At 46.0% G+C, this 18,154-nt stretch overlaps 1 protein-coding gene across 7 annotated transcripts in view; it reads right to left on the bottom strand.

Moving 5' to 3' along the window:
* The window catches only part of CLTCL1 (clathrin heavy chain like 1), a 114,932-nt gene extending 97,032 nt beyond the window's left edge, over positions 1-17,900 (bottom strand). For 5 of the 7 annotated variants that reach the window (XM_007975058.3, XM_007975057.3, XM_007975055.3 and 2 more), the window contains exons 1-2: positions 17,735-17,900; positions 1,371-1,578 (exon numbers count right to left, since the gene is read on the bottom strand). In XM_007975058.3, the coding sequence (XP_007973249.3) occupies positions 1,371-1,578; positions 17,735-17,776 (250 nt within the window). In that variant the 5' untranslated portion in view covers positions 17,777-17,900. Of the gene's footprint in view, positions 1-1,370; positions 1,579-17,734 lie in introns of those variants that run through there. The other 2 variants (XM_037994791.2, XM_007975060.3) reach the window with 2 other exon arrangements.
* Between the last annotated feature and the right edge of the window lie 254 nt (positions 17,901-18,154).

Here is an 18,154-nt window from a genome sequence, read left to right as displayed (position 1 = left end):
AGGATCACTTGAGGCCAGGAGCTCAAGACTAGCCTGAACAACACGGTGAGACCCCCTTCTCTACAAATATTTTTTTAAGTACTACAACAACATAAAATGCAGAAAAAGGCAACACTACAAGGCAAATATTCCATCAAAAACAGCCAAGGGATAAGTGACAAAGTAAGATAAAGATAAAAGAAGCATTAATATTCCAGAACAGCAATAATTTCTAACTAAAATAGTTTATACTGCTTATACTATATGTTCAAAAATACTTTGACAAGATTACAAGGGAAAAGGTAGGGTTGGTAATAGACCAAAGATCCTTTCAACTAAAAGAATTTCAGTTATTTCTTTTTAAATAGAAAGGTCTTAACTTCCAGATGTCCTTCTATCTACTGAAATGACCAAGTAGACACTACTTCTGTAACAAAACAGAAGCCTAGGTAAAGCTAATATTTGGCATTCACAAATTTTAGGTCCAGAAACAGTTTTTGCTTATCATTTTTTTTTTTTTTTTTGAAATTGAGTTTGGCTCTTGTTGCCCAGGCTGGAGTGCAATGGCGCGATCTTGGCTCACTGCAACCTCCACCTCCCGGGTTCAAGCTATTCTCCTGCCTCAGCCTTCCTGAGTAGCTGGGATTACAGGCATGTACCACCACACCCGGCTAATTTTTTGTATTTTTAGTAGAGATGGGGTTTCTCCATGTTGGTCAGGCTAGTCTTTGAACTCCCGACCTCAGGTGATCCGCCCACCTCGGCCTCCCCAAGTGCGGGGATTATAGGCGTGAGCCACCGCGGCTGGCCCAGTTTTTGCTTTTCAAAGTAAGTGATAATGCATTTCACATAAAACATTAAGTCTACTGCATACATAATCCTTTTATTTCCCAAATGAAGGCAATATAAGAAGATTCTGTATTTTTCGAGATAACTAGAAGGCTTTAAGCACCCAAGACGCCCTGATTTCAAGGTAGTGAAATTTTATTAATTATCAGCTCTTCTACCATTGATGTGTTTCACAGGAGGAAAACCCCCAAGCCTGTGTCGTCGGATAACTGGAAGCACCACTGCAGCAGGCCCTCGGGCAAGGGGGCCACACAGCCTTCCTGGGAAACACGCACAGTGCTGTTGTGCATTCCTAGTCGCATGAAGACAAAGGCCTGGGCATTTTCTTCCTCTCGGTGTGTCTGGCACTGTGGGTGATGTTACCGAGAAGCTTTGGTGCTCAGGGGCCTCTTGGTAGGGCACACTAAACATAACTTTTGGAATTAAATTGAATACTATTGATGACACTTTGCCATGAGCTTAGTGACACTTGTTCAATACTTAAGGTAACACAGCAGTTAAAGTGAGATAAGATTCCTTTCTAACAATCCCATCGGGTTTACCTTTCAGAGCTATCACCTTAGAGGCTGGATGCATGATGGCACTCTCTGCAGAGATAGGCCGTCGGATCGGAGCCATTGGGTCACTCATGTCAATGATCGTGACCTGTGCCTGCTCACCAGCTTTCTCTCGGATACATATGAACTTGTCAGATTCCATGGTCAGTGTGCTGAACCCAATGTTGGCTGGATTAATTCCAAGGTTTTGGAGCTGAACAGAAAAAAAGCACTTGATTAATTTTTTTTCCTCTGAAATGGACTGACCCTAGCCAAAAGCAAAGGAGGAGGAGAAGTTAAATACAATTTAGAAAAAAGTTAACATTAGGTAAACACTTGAAGCAAACATTAGCTTGCTTTTCTACACCTGTAATAGATCCACCCAAGCCTGTGAATCAATTCTCAAGGGGATGACCAACCCACAGTGGAGATAAGACATGTGCAGGATGACACTAGGCAGTGTCAAGGATGCCACAAGTGATACAGACAGGAAGAGATGAGTTGGGGGTGAACTCCCAAAGAACACCATCAGATAAGGTGTCACAGATAAGCCCACCACTGAGGAGAGCTTTGGAAGGAAGGAAGTCTTGGAGAGGTGAAGGCGAGGGAAGCAGAAGGGAAAAGGGGAGGAAACACAAAACCTGGTTTCTCCAAAAGGCAAGAAAAAAGAATTGGCCAAAGGTTTTTGCTTAAATATTTCCCTAGATATCATCAAATCTGTCTAAATCTGATTTGAAGGAATTTCTAAGTCAGTGTGAATATTTCCTGGAGAGTCTGAGGTTAATAAGAAAGTCAGCAGGTTTGGCACATCTTCCAAGGCTGATGGATTCCTTCTACTGTGTAAACTGAAACCAGGCGCCTTTCTCCAAAGGCCATCTTATACGCAGTGACTGGGCTAAATCAAGACCTGTTAATGGGATAAGCTTCAATGAAAAACTCTGGGAAAACACACACTCAAGAAATGTGTATCACTCCCATAAAGCATCAAGCTTATTTCTACAAATTTCCCTGCTCTGACCTACCTATAAGACACCTTTATTTTTATTTTTATTTTTTATTTTTGAGATGGAGTCTCACTCTGTCGCCCAGGCTGGAGTGCAGTGGCCGGATCTCAGCTCACTGCAAGCTCCGCCTCCCGGGTTTTACACCATTCTCCTGCCTCAGCCTCCCGAGTAGCTGGGACTACAGGCGCCCGCCACCACGTCTGGCTAGTTTTTTGTATTTTTTAGTAGAGACGGGGTTTCACCGTGTTAGCCAGGATGGTCTCGATCTCCTGACCTTGTGATCCGCCCGTCTCGGCCTCCCAAAGTGCTGGGATTACAGGCTTGAGCCACCGCGCCCGGCCGAAGATACCTTTATTTTTAAACACTGTTCTGTTCAGCTCCAATTCTACTGCTACTGATTTGACCATTTAACATCTGTTGCCTTGTGTAGTAACCTTGAAGAGGCTCACACTAGCAACAAAGATCATGGAGCACTGTGTTAAAATCACCACCACCCTTTGGAAGGAACACAAGTGAGACTGTTCATACTGCCAGTATAACTCAGGACGGTGCCTTGTTTGTCTTTTGTAGCAGAGTCTAGCACACACTGGATGTTCCAGCTGCTGAGCGGAGCAGGCTACATGACAACAGGTCACCTCATCTCATCTTCCTGTTAACCCACTGAGACAAGCATCTCACACACACTTTACACTTGGGAAAAACAAAGTGTTGGGGTTCAGAAATCTTTCGGAAGTTACAAAGCTGATTAATGATGGAGCCAGGTATAATAAAGCCTGTGTTCAGACCACAATACTGAGTTCTTTGAAATTCATATTCCATTTTAACACAGAAAAGATAAACTAAGTGGTGATTATGTTCCCAAATGAGTCCACCAAAACAAACAAAAAACAGATATAACAGCAAAAAACAAAACATTACTTCATAGCTGCAGTGAAATAATTTTTTTAAAAATAGAACTTGCCAATTGATATTGCCATTATTACAAGAAAGTCCCTTCATGTTCCAAACTTGGGTTATAGCGAAGAAAATAATGCTAGCAGTGGTTTATGAAGGATAGGAAAAACCAAAGTATTTTTCCTGTTCTCACACATCCCTCAACACAAGATTTCTAACACCAGATGTGTGGGGGTTTCTCCAGCAGACACCACCTGGATATCCTACAATTTAATTCAATTCTAACAATATATACCTAGAGAAAGTATCAGATCCCGTAGGCTGAGGGCTCAGTCCCATAAGACTGACTCCACTTCAGACACTAATCGCAAGCCCCAGGCTGCAGCCTGTACTTCTGACCATCCAGCTATAAACCAGGGTTCCCATGACCTTCTTCCTGGGTTTGACTAATTTGTTGGAGTGGCTAACACAACTCAAGAGACACGTTTCTCATTTATTACAAAGGATATTACAAAGGACACTGATGAACTGCCAGATGGAAGAGGCGCTTAGAGAAAGGCGCAAGGGGTGTCCTTGCCTTTTCCAGCACACGGCTCTTCAGGAACCTCCACGTGTTCAGCTATCATGGAGCTCCCGAAATCTATCTACACATCAGCACCACACTATTTTATTTATGGAGGTTTTGTAACATCTGGTAGGGCCTGCTGTCCTTTGCACTTGTTACTTTTGAAATTTTCTTAGGTATTATATTGCTTAACTTTTTTGTAAGTCTAAAAAAAAAATTTCAAGCCCCCAAATAAGAATATGGGGGTCATCTGTGGCAGGCAAAGTCATGAGACTGGATGGTAGCACCAAGAGAGACCGCGAAGAGTGAGAGAATGGCTTGGGAGCCCAGGGCACAGAGCCCCAGGACACACCAAGGCTTAGAAGGGAAGCAGAGGAGCAGCCCATGAAGATGGACATAATTTACTCATGTAAAGTTAACATACTTAAGTAAACCAAAAATAAAAGATAACAGAAGTCCCACAAGTGCAACCACTGATACTTAGTAAACCAGGAAACCACATTATCACAACCAAAGAAAACCTCCCAGTCTCACGAACTTTCTCACAAATCAGCCATGTTCAAATTCCATCATCCTCTCCTAGTTTAGTTCCCTGCTGGATTATACAACAACATCCAAGGTCATAAATTCCTGGAGGACACAGATCAGATTAGTGGGGTTTTTGTTTTGTTTTGTTTTGTTTTGTTTTTGAGACGGAGTCTAGCTCTGTCCCCCAGACTGGAGTGCAGTGGCGTGATCTCAGCTCACTGCAACCTCTACCTCCCGGGTTCAAGCGATTCTCCAGCCACAGCCTCTTGGGTAGCTGGGATTACAGGCAGTCACCACCACGCCCAGCTACTTTTTGTATTTCTAGTAGAGATGGGGTTTCACCATGTTGGTCAAGCTGCTCTGGAACTCCTGACCTGTGGTGATCCGCCTGCCACAGCCTCCCAAAGTGCTAGGATTACAGACTTGAGCCACCACTGGCCAGATTAGTATTATTTACTCTGTCTGCAAGTAATAGAAAAATCCTGGCCGGGCGCGGTGGCTCAAGCCTGTAATCCCAGCACTTTGGGAGGCCGAGACGGGCGGATCACGAGGTCAGGAGATCGAGACCATCCTGGCTAACTCGGTGAAACCCCGTCTCTACTAAAAATACAAAAAACTAGCCGGGCGAGGTGGCGGGCGCCTGTAGTCCCAGCTACTCCGGAGGCTGAGGCAGGAGAATGGCGTAAACCCGGGAGGCGGAGCTTGCAGTGAGCTGAGATCCGGCCACTGCAGTCCAGCCCGGGCTACAGAGCAAGACTCCGTCTCAAAAAAAAAAAAAAAAAAAAAAAAAAAAGAAAAATCCTGAAAAACAGAATAATACAAATGCCCTAGAAGTTACTTTGTTTGTTCATTTATTTATTTATTTGAGACAGTCTCACTGCGAGGCCCATGCTGGAATGCAATGGCACAATCTTGGCTCACTGCAACCTCTGCTTCCTGAGTCCAAGCAATTCTCCTGCCTCACCCTCCCGAGTAGCTGGGACTACAGGCATGCACCACCACACCCGGCTAATTTTTGTAATTTTTAGTAGAGATGGGGTTTCACCATATTGGCCAGGCTGGTCTAGAACTCCTGACCTCAAGTAATTTGCCTGCCTCGGCCTCCCAAAGTGCTAGGATTTACAATATTTATTAAAAAAAAACAGAGGACAGTGGGATTCCAGAAGACAAGACTGCTGCATTTGAGGTTCCCCCTCCAAATTCTACAACATTATCCATCAGATTTGTGAGCCCTTTGAAAAGAAAAACATGAATACCTGCAGCCAATGTGGGCTCACTAAGAAGTCACACCAAATCAATCTAATTTTCTTGAAGTCAAGTAAATGTGGTAGAATAAATCTTCATTTCAGCAAAGCATCTGGCTTACCTCTGCTGAGGTAGCCAAAGTAACTTTCATGGGTAATCAGTCCCCTACCCCAAGCCTTATCTGTGGCATGCTTATAGAATAGAGAGCTTTGCTTTGTATTTTCATATTTACTTAATCTCTTCTTTATTCTCAGAGTCAAATTCAGGTTCTCCTCATTTTGAATCCATCAAAACACTGAGCACATAAAAGCCCAAACAATGTATCAAACAAAAGACTCTTGGAATGAGATGGAAAAGCATGAAGTGAGCTTGTGTCCCAGCTGAACCGCACCTCAGTGGTGCTGGCCACATGGACCTCTGTCCGTCTGCTGCCAGGGCCCGGAGCTCCGACCTTAATCATCTGCTGGTCAATATTCTGAATAATGACTCTACCCAAAGTCATAGACAGCGACTGTTTCATCTGCTAAGGGTATGCTTTGAGACTGTCAATATACTAGAGTAACAATCAGAATCTTAACGGATTTGAAAGAACTATGAAATTAAAAAGATAAACGTACACAAATAAAATACTACATTTGTGTTAAGTATAAAAAAAAAGATCAGCGCTTGCTTCAAAAAGCAGTTCTAATACATAAAATGTCAACCAAATGCAATGCACAGGCCTTCTTTGGATGCTGATTCAAATAAACCAAATGTACGAAGCATTCGAGACAAATAGAGAAACAACACTGACAAGATACTGGATGACACTGAGAAATTACTGATTTTTTTTTAGGTGTGATGTCATTAGAGTTAAAAAATAAAGAATTATTGGCCGGGCGCAGTAGCTCATGCCTATAATCCCAGCACTTTGGGAGCCCAAGGCGGGCGGATCACGAGGTCAGGAGATCGAGACCATCCCGGCTAACACAGTGAAACCCTGTCTCTACTAAAAAATACAAAAAAGTTAGCCGGGCATGGTGGCGGGCGCCTGTAGTCCCAGCTACTCGGGAGGCTAAGGTAGGAGAATGGCATGAACCCAGAAGTTGGAGCTTGCAGTGAGCCGAGATCAGGCCACCGCACTCCAGCCTGGGCGATAGAACAAGACTCCGTCTCAAAAAAAAAAAAAAGATTTCTTAGTGTATATCAATGGATGAATAGATAAAATACAAAAATTAGCCAGGCATAGTGGCGGGTGCCTGTAATCCCAGCTACTTGAGAGGCAGAGGTAGGAGAATCACTTGAACCCAGGAAGCAGAGCTTGCAGTGAGCTGAGATTGTGCCACTGCACTCCAGCCTGGGCAACAGAGTGAGACTCCATCTCAAAAAAAAAAAAAGTCATACAAAAAGACAAATATTGTATGATTCCATTTATATCCAGTATGTAGAACAGTCAAATCTACAGAAACAGAAACAAAAAGTAGATGGTTTAAGGGGGAGGAGTGTGAATGGGGGGAGTCATTTCTTAATAGGTATGAAGCATCTGTTTTATAAGATGAAGAGTTTTGGAGATGGATGGTGGTGATGGCTGCACAACAATTTGAATGTACTTAATATCACTAAAGTGTACACCTAAAAATGGTTAAGATGATACATTTTATATGTATTTTACCACAATTTTAAAACTTGGAAAAAAATAACAAAGAGTTCTCTCTTGGAGATACATCCTAAAGTGTTTAAGGATAAAACAAGATGTCAGGAATTAGCCTCAATATAATTTGGTAGTGATTGGAGACATAAGTAAAACAAAGCTGGCCATGTATTGGTAAGCAATCCATTCTTGGTCTTGTCGACCTATCCGGATTTTCCGGCTTTAGCAGAATAGGACTGGATGCTCTCCAGACAGAGCAGTGCATGTAAGTGGGCCTGAGTTTTCTAAATTGCCATTTTATTCTCAGTTTGGGGATCAATGTTGGGTTAATATGGTGACATTCTGATTTCAACTCCAAATATCAAGAATTTGTAACCCTGAATAATCTGTATCCAACCTCTTGAGCATAGTGGGTTTTTAAATAATAGTAGTTGAGTCAAGTTCCTTATCTAAGAGCATATATACACATGTATGGCATTTGAAAAACGTAAAAGGACCTCACAAATAAGACAGTGTTTTAATATCTGAGAAGAGTGGATCCAAAAATAAGATAAAGACTATTAGATGAAATTAAGACAGTAGTTCTCAACCAGGAGTGCTATCTTGCAGTCTTCAGAAATGGGAAAGGGGCAGCCAGGCGCGGTGGCTCACGTTTGTAATCCTAGCACTTTGGGAGGCCAAGGTCATAAGGTCAAGACAGATCATAAGGTCAAGAGATGGAGACCATCCTGGACAACATGGTGAAACCCCATCTCTACTAAAAATACAAAAATTACCTGGGCATGGTGGCGTGCACCTGTAATCTCAGTGACTTGGGAGGCTGAGGCAGGAGAATCGCTTGAACCCAGGAGGCAGAGGCTGCAGTGAGCCGAGATCGCACCACTGCACTCCAGTCTGGCGACACAGCAAGACTGTGTCTCAAAAAAAAAAAAAAAAAAAAAAAAAAAAAAAAAAAAAAAAGAAGAAGAAAAAAAAGAAAAAGAAAAGAAATAGACAAGGGGATCGGGCGCAGTGGCTCTCACCTGTAATCCCAGCACTTTGGGAGGCCAAGGCAGGTGGATCACTTGAGATCAGTTCAAGACCAGCCTGGCCAACATGGTAAAACCCCGTCTCCACTAAAAATACAAAAATTAGCCGGGTCTGGTGGCATATGCCTGTAATCCCAGCTACTCAGGAGGCTGAGGCAGGAGAACCCAGGAGGTGGAGGCTGCAGCAAGTCAGGATCACACCACTGCACTCCAGCCTGGGTGACAGAGCAAGACTCTGTCTCAAAAAAAGAAAAAAACAGAAATGGGGAAGGGTAGTTTTAATAGTACAATGAGTGGAGAACTCATTCTCCATTCATTTAGCTAGGAATGCTCAATACAGTACAATCCCACAAAAATAACTTTTCCATTTAAGATGCCAGATACTACTGTGAGTTTTTCTCCATGTGCAGAAACTAAGTCCCAGAAAAGTGATGTGCCAAAAAGCCAGGTTTTTTTTTTCTTCTTCTTTTTTTTTTTCTCAGACAGAGTCTCACTCTGTTACCCAGGCTGGAGGGCAGTGGCACGATTTCGGCTCACTGCAACCTCCGCCTCCTGGGTTCAAGTGATTCTTCCAGCCTCAGTCTCCTGAATAGCTGGGACTACAGGCGCCAGCTATCATGCCTGGCTAATTTTCATATTTTCAGTAGAGACGGGGTTTTGCCACATTGGCCAGGCTAGTCTCAAACTCCTGAACTCAGGCGACCCACCTGCCTTGGCCTCCCAAAGTGCTGGGATTATAGGTGTGAGCCATAGCGCCCGGCCCAGGTTTCTTTTTTCACTAGTTAGCAGAAATAACCAAGGATTCCTGATCCCTAGTACATTATTCTGATAGGTGACCTAGCTACACATTTTAAAAAAATTTTTCTTTCTTTCTTTTGAGACAGAGTCTCGTTCTGTTGCCAAGGCTGGAGTGCAGTGGTGCAATCTTGGCTCACTGCAAAGTCTGCCTCCCACATTCAAGCGATTCTCATGACTCAGCCTCCCAAGTAGCTGGGACTACAGGTGTCCGCCACTGCACTGGCTAATTTTTGTATTTTTAGTAGAGACAGGGTTTTGCCATGTTGGCCAGGCTGGTCTTGAACTCCTGGTCTCAAGTGATCCACCTTCCTCGGCCTCCCAAAGTGCTGGGATTACAGGCATGCACCACTGCACTGGACCTTTGCTACACATTTTAAATGGCATATATAAGAGTTAACTAAAGAAAGGTAAAGAAGATGCTGTTTAATGATCCTTTTCAGTTCTCAAAGCCTGTAATTAAATCAATCAAAATTCAATTCTGACACTGGGGGCCAGGCATAGTGGTTCATGCCTATAATTCCAGCACTTTGGGAGGCCAAGGCGGGTAGATCACTAGAGGTCAGGAATTCGAGACCAGCCTGGCCAACATGGTGAAGCCGGGTCTCTACTAAAATGACAAAACTTAGCTGAGCGTGGTGGCACACGCCTGTGGTCCCAGCTACTCAGGAGGCTGAGGCACAAGAATCGCTTGAACTCAGGAGGCAGAGGCTGCAGTGAGCCAAGACTGTACCACTGCACTCCAGCCTGGGTGACAGAGAGAGACCCTATCTAAAATTTAAAAAAAAAAAAAATCTGATTCTGGGGAATATGCAAAAAGAAATTACTCATCGGATAGTCCTGTGGTTTCTATGTATAAGGGGCTTAAGGAAGAGGTCTAACTGGGAGGACTACAACCGTGTTTATACAAGAGTATTAGTGAGAACATCAACTGCCTACATCAGTGAAGCCAGAATGCTTAAGTTGCACTGAACATTCCCATGTTTTCACACCTCTGCAGACAGCAATATTTTTTCCTTCTGTATGTGTCTCCTTCCCAGTCTCATTCACTGCTTTATCCTTGTGCCTAGCACATGGATGGTAAACAAGTAGTAAAATTACTTTTTTCAGGGCAGTAAAATTTAGTTCATCTACAGTTGTTTTTTTTTTTGTTTTTTTTTTTGAGATGGAGTCTCGCTCTGTTGCCCAGGCTGGAGTGCAGTGGCCGGATCTCAGCTCACTGCAAGCTCCGCTTCCTGGGTTTACGCCATTCTCCTGCCTCAGCCTCCCGAGTAGCTGGGACTACAGGCGCCGCCACCTCGCCCGGCTAGTTTTTTGTATTATTTTTAGTAGACATGGGGTTTCACCATGTTAGCCAGGATGGTCTCGATCTCCTGACCTCGTGATCCGCCCGTCTCGGCCTCCCAAAGTGCTGGGATTACAGGCTTGAGCCACCGCGCCCAGCCTCATCTACAGTTTTTAAAACATATTTTGAGGGCTGGGCGCGCTGGGTCATACTGTAATCCCAGCACTTTGGGAGACCAAGGCAGGTGGATCACCTGAGGTCAGGAGTTCGAGACCAGCCTGGCCAACATAATGAAACCCCATCTCTATAAAAACACAAAAATCAGCCAGGCGTGGTGGCGGGCACCTATAATTCCAGCTACTTGGGAGGCTGAAACAGGAGAATTGCTTGAACACGGGAGGCAGAGGCTGCAGTGAGCCAAGACCACGTCATTGCATTCCAGCCCGGGCAACAAGAGCGAAACTCTGTTTCAAAAAAATAAATGGGCTGGGTGTGGAGGCTCACACCTGTAATTCTAGCACTTTGGGAGGCTGAGGTGGGCAGATCACGAAGTCAGGAGATCAAGACCATCCTGGCCAACATGGTGAAACCCCATCTCTACTAAAAATACAGAAATTAGCCACGCATGTGGCATGCACCTGTAGTCCCAGCTACTCAGGAGGCTGAAACCAGGAGAATCGCTCGAAGCTGGGAGGTGGTGGCTGCAGTGAGCTGAGATCGCGCCACTGCACTCCAGCCTGGTGGACAGAGCGAGACTCCGTCTTGAGAAAATTAAAAAAAAAAATTATATTTGAAACTTATAAACAAGCCTTTCCTAGCCTAAAGAGGGAGCTTTGTAAATGAGGGCCTATGAAGAATGTTGACACTAAGGTCTTTTCCAGAACTTACATTCTAGGAGTAGGTTAGTTCGGGGATAGTTAACTACATTTATATAATGCTTTACAGAACTTCTCTCAAGTTACACCATTACAGGTTTTCTGTATTTTAACACCAGTGCACAAGACTCTATATTTATCCCAGTTAAATGTCAACTAGTTGGATTCTGGCCTGTCAAGATCCATCTGATTCTAATTTCGTCGCTGAACTTTGCTATCCCAGCTTTGTGGCAACCTTCTTCAGCCTGCCAAGAGTGATGGTCATCTCCCTGGCATGGAGGCCAGCAGCAGGCCTCAAGAGAAGCGGAAGAAAATAATGCGGGAGAAGAGCCTGCAAACTCAGTAAAGTCTCAGTGAAGAAGCAAAGGAAGGAAAAATCAGAAAGATTGCAGAAAGATCCCCCCTTAGAGAAGGGGGTGATAGGGTGCCAGCAACTACTACCCTAGGGAATACTGATAAACAACATATCAGATAGATGCAGTGATCTGTCTGTGATCTTCAGTGTGTTAAGTTACAAAAGCAAAGGGCAGAAGCATATTTAAAGCAGGATTCTTTTCATCATTTTTGGAAAGATATAGTGGCTTCATTAATAGTGGTTTCCCCTGAGGAGAGACAGTCAGAGGTTGAACTGAAAGATTTTAATTCCCATCAGACTTGCCCCTGCAACAGAAATATCTGAGTGGAGAGGAACCTGGACTCAGACCCTCCTAGGGACTTAATTCTTTCAACCCAATCAACTAAAAAAGCACTGGTTTATGCCATCAGCTTAGGCTTCTGAACATTTAAATGTTCTATGGTGAAGATTTGTTTTTCCAAAGAGTCTCCATTCAAATTCATTTACTATTTGGTCACTCACAATGTCACAGTGGTAGGCACTCCCACGAGGCTCACCCTCCCAGACACCCTGGCTGAGGCAGGTTACTCTCCTTGCTTTGTAAATAAACAAGTCAGACTAACTGGCCAGTATGTATTTCCAATACCAGGAGCAGTGGTAGGCCAATAGGCAAAATTTAACAGCTTACATGGTTATCTTAAAAAGATATTTTACACTGGAATGCCATAATTTTAGGATGCAATGAGCCATCTTAGTACATTTGTCTTAGTACTATTGTCTTCACAAACCACTTTACAAAATGACATAGCTATGTAATGGCAACATAAACCAAATATGAACTGGCCTACTATGGGTACGTGTCCCCTTTTGGAGCATGAGCCCCAGGAGCCTCTCCAGACACACACGGGTGTGTGTGGATGGGAACTGTTTTCAGTTCAAGCTCAATCTATACCTTCACAGTTTGACTTTCCTCCCTCTTTCCTGAATGATTAATACTGACTAACAGGCAGAAGACGGGTTCACCCGGGCTGTGTGTGAGACTCACCTGGGAAGGAATACCAAAGCTCCATCTCCACCACTCAGAGCTTTGGATTTAACATCCAGCAGAGATATGTTTAAAGCTGCAGGCCATTCTCACATGCAGCCTAGGTAGAGAAGCTCTGGTTAAGATCTTGACCTTCTTTCTCCTACAATTCTAATGCTCAAGGTCTCTACACCTGTTTCGAACATCACCTCAGAGACACTTTGAGGGAACATGTTTATGTTTTCTGTGTATTGAGCTATGACACATTTCACAGCTTACAAACTTGCAGCTGCTTTTTTGATCTAGCTAGGGGGAATTACTTAAGGCTCAAGAAAATTTTTATGTCACCAAACTATTCAACCATTCCTCTTCTGAATCAAGATGTCCTAAATTATCAGCCCATCCTCAGATACTACAAACAGCAATACCCTTCCAACTCTGACATTTGAATATTTCTAAAAAGTTCAAATAGTAGCTCCTGAGCTCACAATCCAGTAGAGAAAATGAACAGCTACAGTACCCTGGGAAGACGGTCATTATAAGAGGAACCCCAAAGAGGCACAGAGGAAGAACTCCTAACTGACAAATCAGGGAGAGCTTCCAGAGACAGCGTTATTTCCACAGACACCAGAAGGCTCAGTAGGAGTCAGTGAGTAAAGAGGGGTGAGGGGACAATGTGTTCTGGCAAGGACACAAAGGGAGTAGCAGCAGAGTTGAGCAGGTGTTGGGCTAGGAAGAACAGGAAAGAGCACGTGGGGATCAGCCTTTTCATGCCAGAGGAAACACAAAACCACTCCCTGAAGGACTTTAAGCAGATGCTCATCCTTGGAGAAGATCACATTGCCTGTGTGCTGGAGAATGGACCACAGGAGGGCAAGACTGGAGGCAGAAGGACAAAGCTAGCATGACCATCAAGGTGGGGAAGGATGGCATAGTTTAGGGAAATGGTAGTCATGATGACAGTGGCAGAACAATGCCAAAAGTAAACAGGAGAAAGGGACAACAGGATGGAGAAAACACATCCTAGGCTCCTGGCTAGACACTGGACAAGATACATATCTGGGGAGAAAGGGAACCCCATTTCTGAACACTGTGTTTGAGGAACCTGCTGACCATTGGCCTTCTTCTGTGGGCAGCTGTCACAATGGCAGCTACAGCTCATAAGGACACAGTGCTTTACAGTAGTCCCCTCTTATCCGTGGTTTTTTCACACTTTGTTACCTGCAGTCTGAAAATATTAAATGTAAGATCCCAGAAATAAACAATTCTTGTTTTAAATTGCATGCCATTCTGCAGAGAGTGATGAAATCTTGCACCAGCCCACCCAGGACATGAATTATCCCTCTGCCCAGCATATCCAGCTGTATACACTGCCGGCCCATTAGTCACTTAGTAGCGGTCAGTTACCAGGTTGACTGTTGCAGCATTACAGAGCTTGTGTTCAAGTAACCCTTAATTTACTTAATAATGGCCCCAAAGGCCAACAGTAGTGATGCTGGCATATTGTTATTGTTCTGTTTTATTATTAGTTATCATCGTTAATCTCTTACTGTGCTTCATATAAATTCACCTTTATCATACATATGTATGCATAGGAAAAAAAAGTGTATAAAGGGTTCAGAACAATCTGCAGTTTCAGGCATCCTCTGGGGGGTCTTAGAACATATTGCCCATGGGTAAAGGGGGACTACTGTATTATGTCATTGTTTAAAGCTTTACATTTATTAACTCAAAACCTCACAACTACCTTGTGAGATAAGAAGTATGCCTTTTATTCTTATTTTATAGATGAAGATATAGAAGCACAAAAAAGCTACAAACATTGCCCTAAATCACACAGCCAGTAAGTGCCTAAGTCCAGATTCAACGCCCTCAGTTTGGCCTCAGTTTGTGCTCTTAATCAGGACCCGCTACTGCCTCTCAGGCACATAGCAGTGAAACTCCGAAAACACTCAGATGGCTTGGGAACACCGAGTTTATGGGAACACAAAAAATCACCAGCAGCATGTTCTGAATGAAAAAGTAGAGGGGCTCAAGACAGATTCCAAGCTCATGCACAAGAGGCACCCATGGGGCAGTGGGTGTAGGCAGAGAGGAAGGAGACACCCTGGGAAACTGTGGCACCAAAAACAATAGAGAAAGGACCCTCAGGAGGCAGTAAAGTACAGCATCAGATGCGGCTGGACATCACAGAAGATGCGTGTGCTGTGATGGGCTTTATCTCATCTGTCTCATCTCATCTTATTTTTTGAGACGGAGTCTCGGTCTGCTACCCAGGCTGGAAAGCAGTGACATGATTTCGGCTCACTGCAACCTTCGCCTCCCGGGTTCAAGAGATTCTCCCGCTTCAGCCTCCTGAGTAGCTGGGACTACAGGTGCGTACCAACACGCCTGGCCAATATTGTATTTTTAGTAGAGACGGGTTTTACCATGTTGGCCAGGCTGGTCTCGAACTCCTGACCTCGGGTGATCCACCCGCCTCAGCCTCCCAAAGTGCTAGGATTACAGGTGTGAGCCACCATGCTCGGCCTGATTTTATTTTTTATAGCAAAGATTAGCCAACTGCAGCCTGCTTTTGTATGGCTAAACTAAAAATTATTTTCATATTTTTAGAAGGTTAAAAAATATAAGAATATGGGGGCCGGGCGCGGTGGCTCAAGCCTGTAATGGGAGGCCGAGACGGGCGGATCACGAGGTCAGGAGATCGAGACCATCCTGGCTAACACGGTGAAACCCCGTCTCTACTAAAAATACAAAAAATTAGCCAGGCGAGGTGGCGGGCGCCTGTAGTCCCAGCTACTTGGGAGGCTGAGGCAGGAGAATGGTGTAAACCCGGGAGGCGGAGCTTGCAGTGAGCTGAGATCCGGCCACTGCACTCCAGCCTGGGTGACAGAGCGAGACTCTGTCTCAAGAAAAAAAAAAAAAAAAAAGAATATGGGACAGAGACAGAATGTGACCCTTATAAAAAAGCCTGCAGGATGACTTGTAACCTTTGCAAAAACAGATGCAGGGGAAAAAATGGAGACAAAAGCCAGACTGCAGGTTACTGGGGAACATAAAAATAATGAAGCGCTAAAGCAGCTCTTTCATGACATCCGGCTATAAGAGAAGAGTTTCGTGGGGACAAGAGCGGTGGAAGAAGTTTGCTGGTTGTACAGATGGAAGTGAGGTGAGCATTGCCCAACACAAACAGGAAGAAACCATGAGAGGGAAAGGCTGAAAATACAGCAAAGAGAGGCTATGACTGAACAAGGCTCCCTTTTAGGGAGGAAGGATACCAGATCCAGGGCATAGACAAGAAAGGACACCTACTTTTGAGGCAACAGGAAGGCAGGAAAGGGTGGCTGCAGACAAGCGTCTAAGTCTGCAGCCATAAAGGTGAGAAACATCCCAGTTATGGCTTTAGTTTTCTCCAAGTCATCTGCTGGTTGCAAGGTAGGAGTGGCAGAATCAGGGATTTAAGGAGCAGGCTGAAGTTTTGAAATGTCTGTAGTGAAGGCAGTGTGTGCTGACTCAGTGTGTGCTCTACAGAATGTAGAGCAGCCTCAAAGACCCAGTCAGTGTTGCAGACCACAAACCACACACTTTCATTCACGTGGCTGCCCACAAGCCACAAGCATTTTCCAGATAATGGAACATATCAACTCTGATGGACATTACAAATCCTGATGGACATTAGAAACGCTGACAGATACCTAAAATGCCTTATTGCTTTCTTGCTCTTTGAAAAGAACATATTTAGACAGTGGTTAAGCACAGGCATTGGAGTCAGAGACCTGGGTTAGAACTCAAGCTTTGTCACTTACTAGCCGTGTAACTTTAGCTGAATGAATTATAATATGAACCTCAGTGACCCATGGTAGAAAACAGGATATCACTACCTGCCTCAGTTATCATGAGAATTAAATTAAACGAGATTTATAAAATACAATAGTCTAGTCAGTGGCAGGAGAAATGGCTCAATAAATGATAACTACATCATCTCATTATTATGAGCAGCAGCAGTATTTTGCTACCTCAACATGACTGGCGCTGGCTCAGCTTAGTGGCAGAATGAAGTCCAGGGGGACAGATGTCGAGGCACTTCCACCTCCACACAATTTCCACTGTGTCACTAACCAAGTGACCCTGGCAGGATCCTCTGGATATCAAGTTTCCAGTCTGCAGAATGAGGGGACTGGACTGATCACTACACAGCTCCCAAGGCCTTTCCCGTCTGCATCTAGGGCTAACAGTGCTCTGCACTGTGAAAACAGGAACTTTCAATCAAGCACGTTCCTCGATGTACTACTTTGTAGTCAAAAAGACTGGAGTCTGAATCCTGTTCTTATTGAACGAAGACGAGTTCCACACTTTTGAGACTCGGTTTCCTCATCTAGAAAAGAGTAAGCGAATCGCAACGAATGGGAGTGTGATGAATTAACACGGAGCACTCAGGGAGGAGCCGCTGGAGACCCTCCTCTGCCGCACCTTCCCGGGTAAACGAGGCGACCAGCACCGTTCCGGGGCAGACCCACGAGCGGCCCGCAAGGCGCCCGACCCGAGCCTTTGCTCAAAGCAGGCGACCAGTCCTTATGTTCCTGAGCACAAACACACGGAGAACAAACTGGGACCTTATTAAAAAGGCAGGCTTTGGAAGTGTTACTGCATTGAAAAGCCCTACTTAGGCTTCGCCCTGATCAATTTTTCTCTTGGGTCACGCATGTTCACGATCCTCCCAGGGGAAGCCGCCCTGGGAACGAAAACAGAGCACAGAGGCAAACTCAGGGGCGAATAAGGACCGAAGAACACCTAGCGGGGCGTGGAGGTCTGGGATCCGCGCGGCCCTCGGGTTGCCCCGCCTGAAGCGGGAATCTGTGTGCGTCCTCGCGGGCACTGAGCGGGGCGTCCCAGGGGGCGTTTGCTTCCACCACCAGCGTTCCCCAGCCGGCGCCCGCCGGTAACGGGCTTCGGCGACGGCACCCGAGCGGGTCCTCACAAGCGGCCGCCGCGCCCGGGACCCCGCAGCCCCAACCCAGGTGGGAGGTCAGAAGTCGGCGCGGCCAGCTGGGCAGCGGCTCAGCGGGGCTAGCGGCGCGGGGTCAAGCCTGAGAGGCCGGCAGGCGGAGGCGCGGCTGACAGGACGGAGCGCGGGGCGCAGCGCTCGGGCCCCCCGGGCCTCACCTGGAAGTGCTCCTGAAAGCGAACAGGGAGGATCTGCGCCATGGCTGGTGCGGGACCTAGGCGGCTGTGGCGGCGGCAGCGGTGGAAGCTGCAAGGATGATCGCCGACCCCTCGCGCGGGCGGACCGGTGGCGACGGCGCAGGCGCAGTTGTTCCGACTCCGGGTCCCGGCCCCCGCCCTCCTCCTGACCTCGCCCTGGCCCCCACCCCCTCCGCTGCCCCTCCCCCGTCCCTCTTCCCTCCCCTGCCCCTCCCCCGCGCCCCTTCCTCCCGCCCCTCCCCCTCCCCCTCCCCCGCCCCGTCCCCCCCCCCGCCCCCGTCCCGTCCCGCCCCCGCCCCCGCCCCCGCCCCCGCCCCCGCCCCCGCCCCCGCCCCCGCCCCCGCTCCCGCCTGCGCGGATCCCTCCGCCCGCTCCGAGGGT

Source organism: Chlorocebus sabaeus, chromosome 19 (genome assembly GCF_047675955.1).
Source record: "Chlorocebus sabaeus isolate Y175 chromosome 19, mChlSab1.0.hap1, whole genome shotgun sequence".
In the NCBI taxonomy this organism is placed as follows: domain Eukaryota; kingdom Metazoa; phylum Chordata; class Mammalia; order Primates; family Cercopithecidae; genus Chlorocebus; species Chlorocebus sabaeus.
Note: the sequence above shows the minus strand (reverse complement) of the source record. Positions and strands in the feature narration are given on the sequence as shown.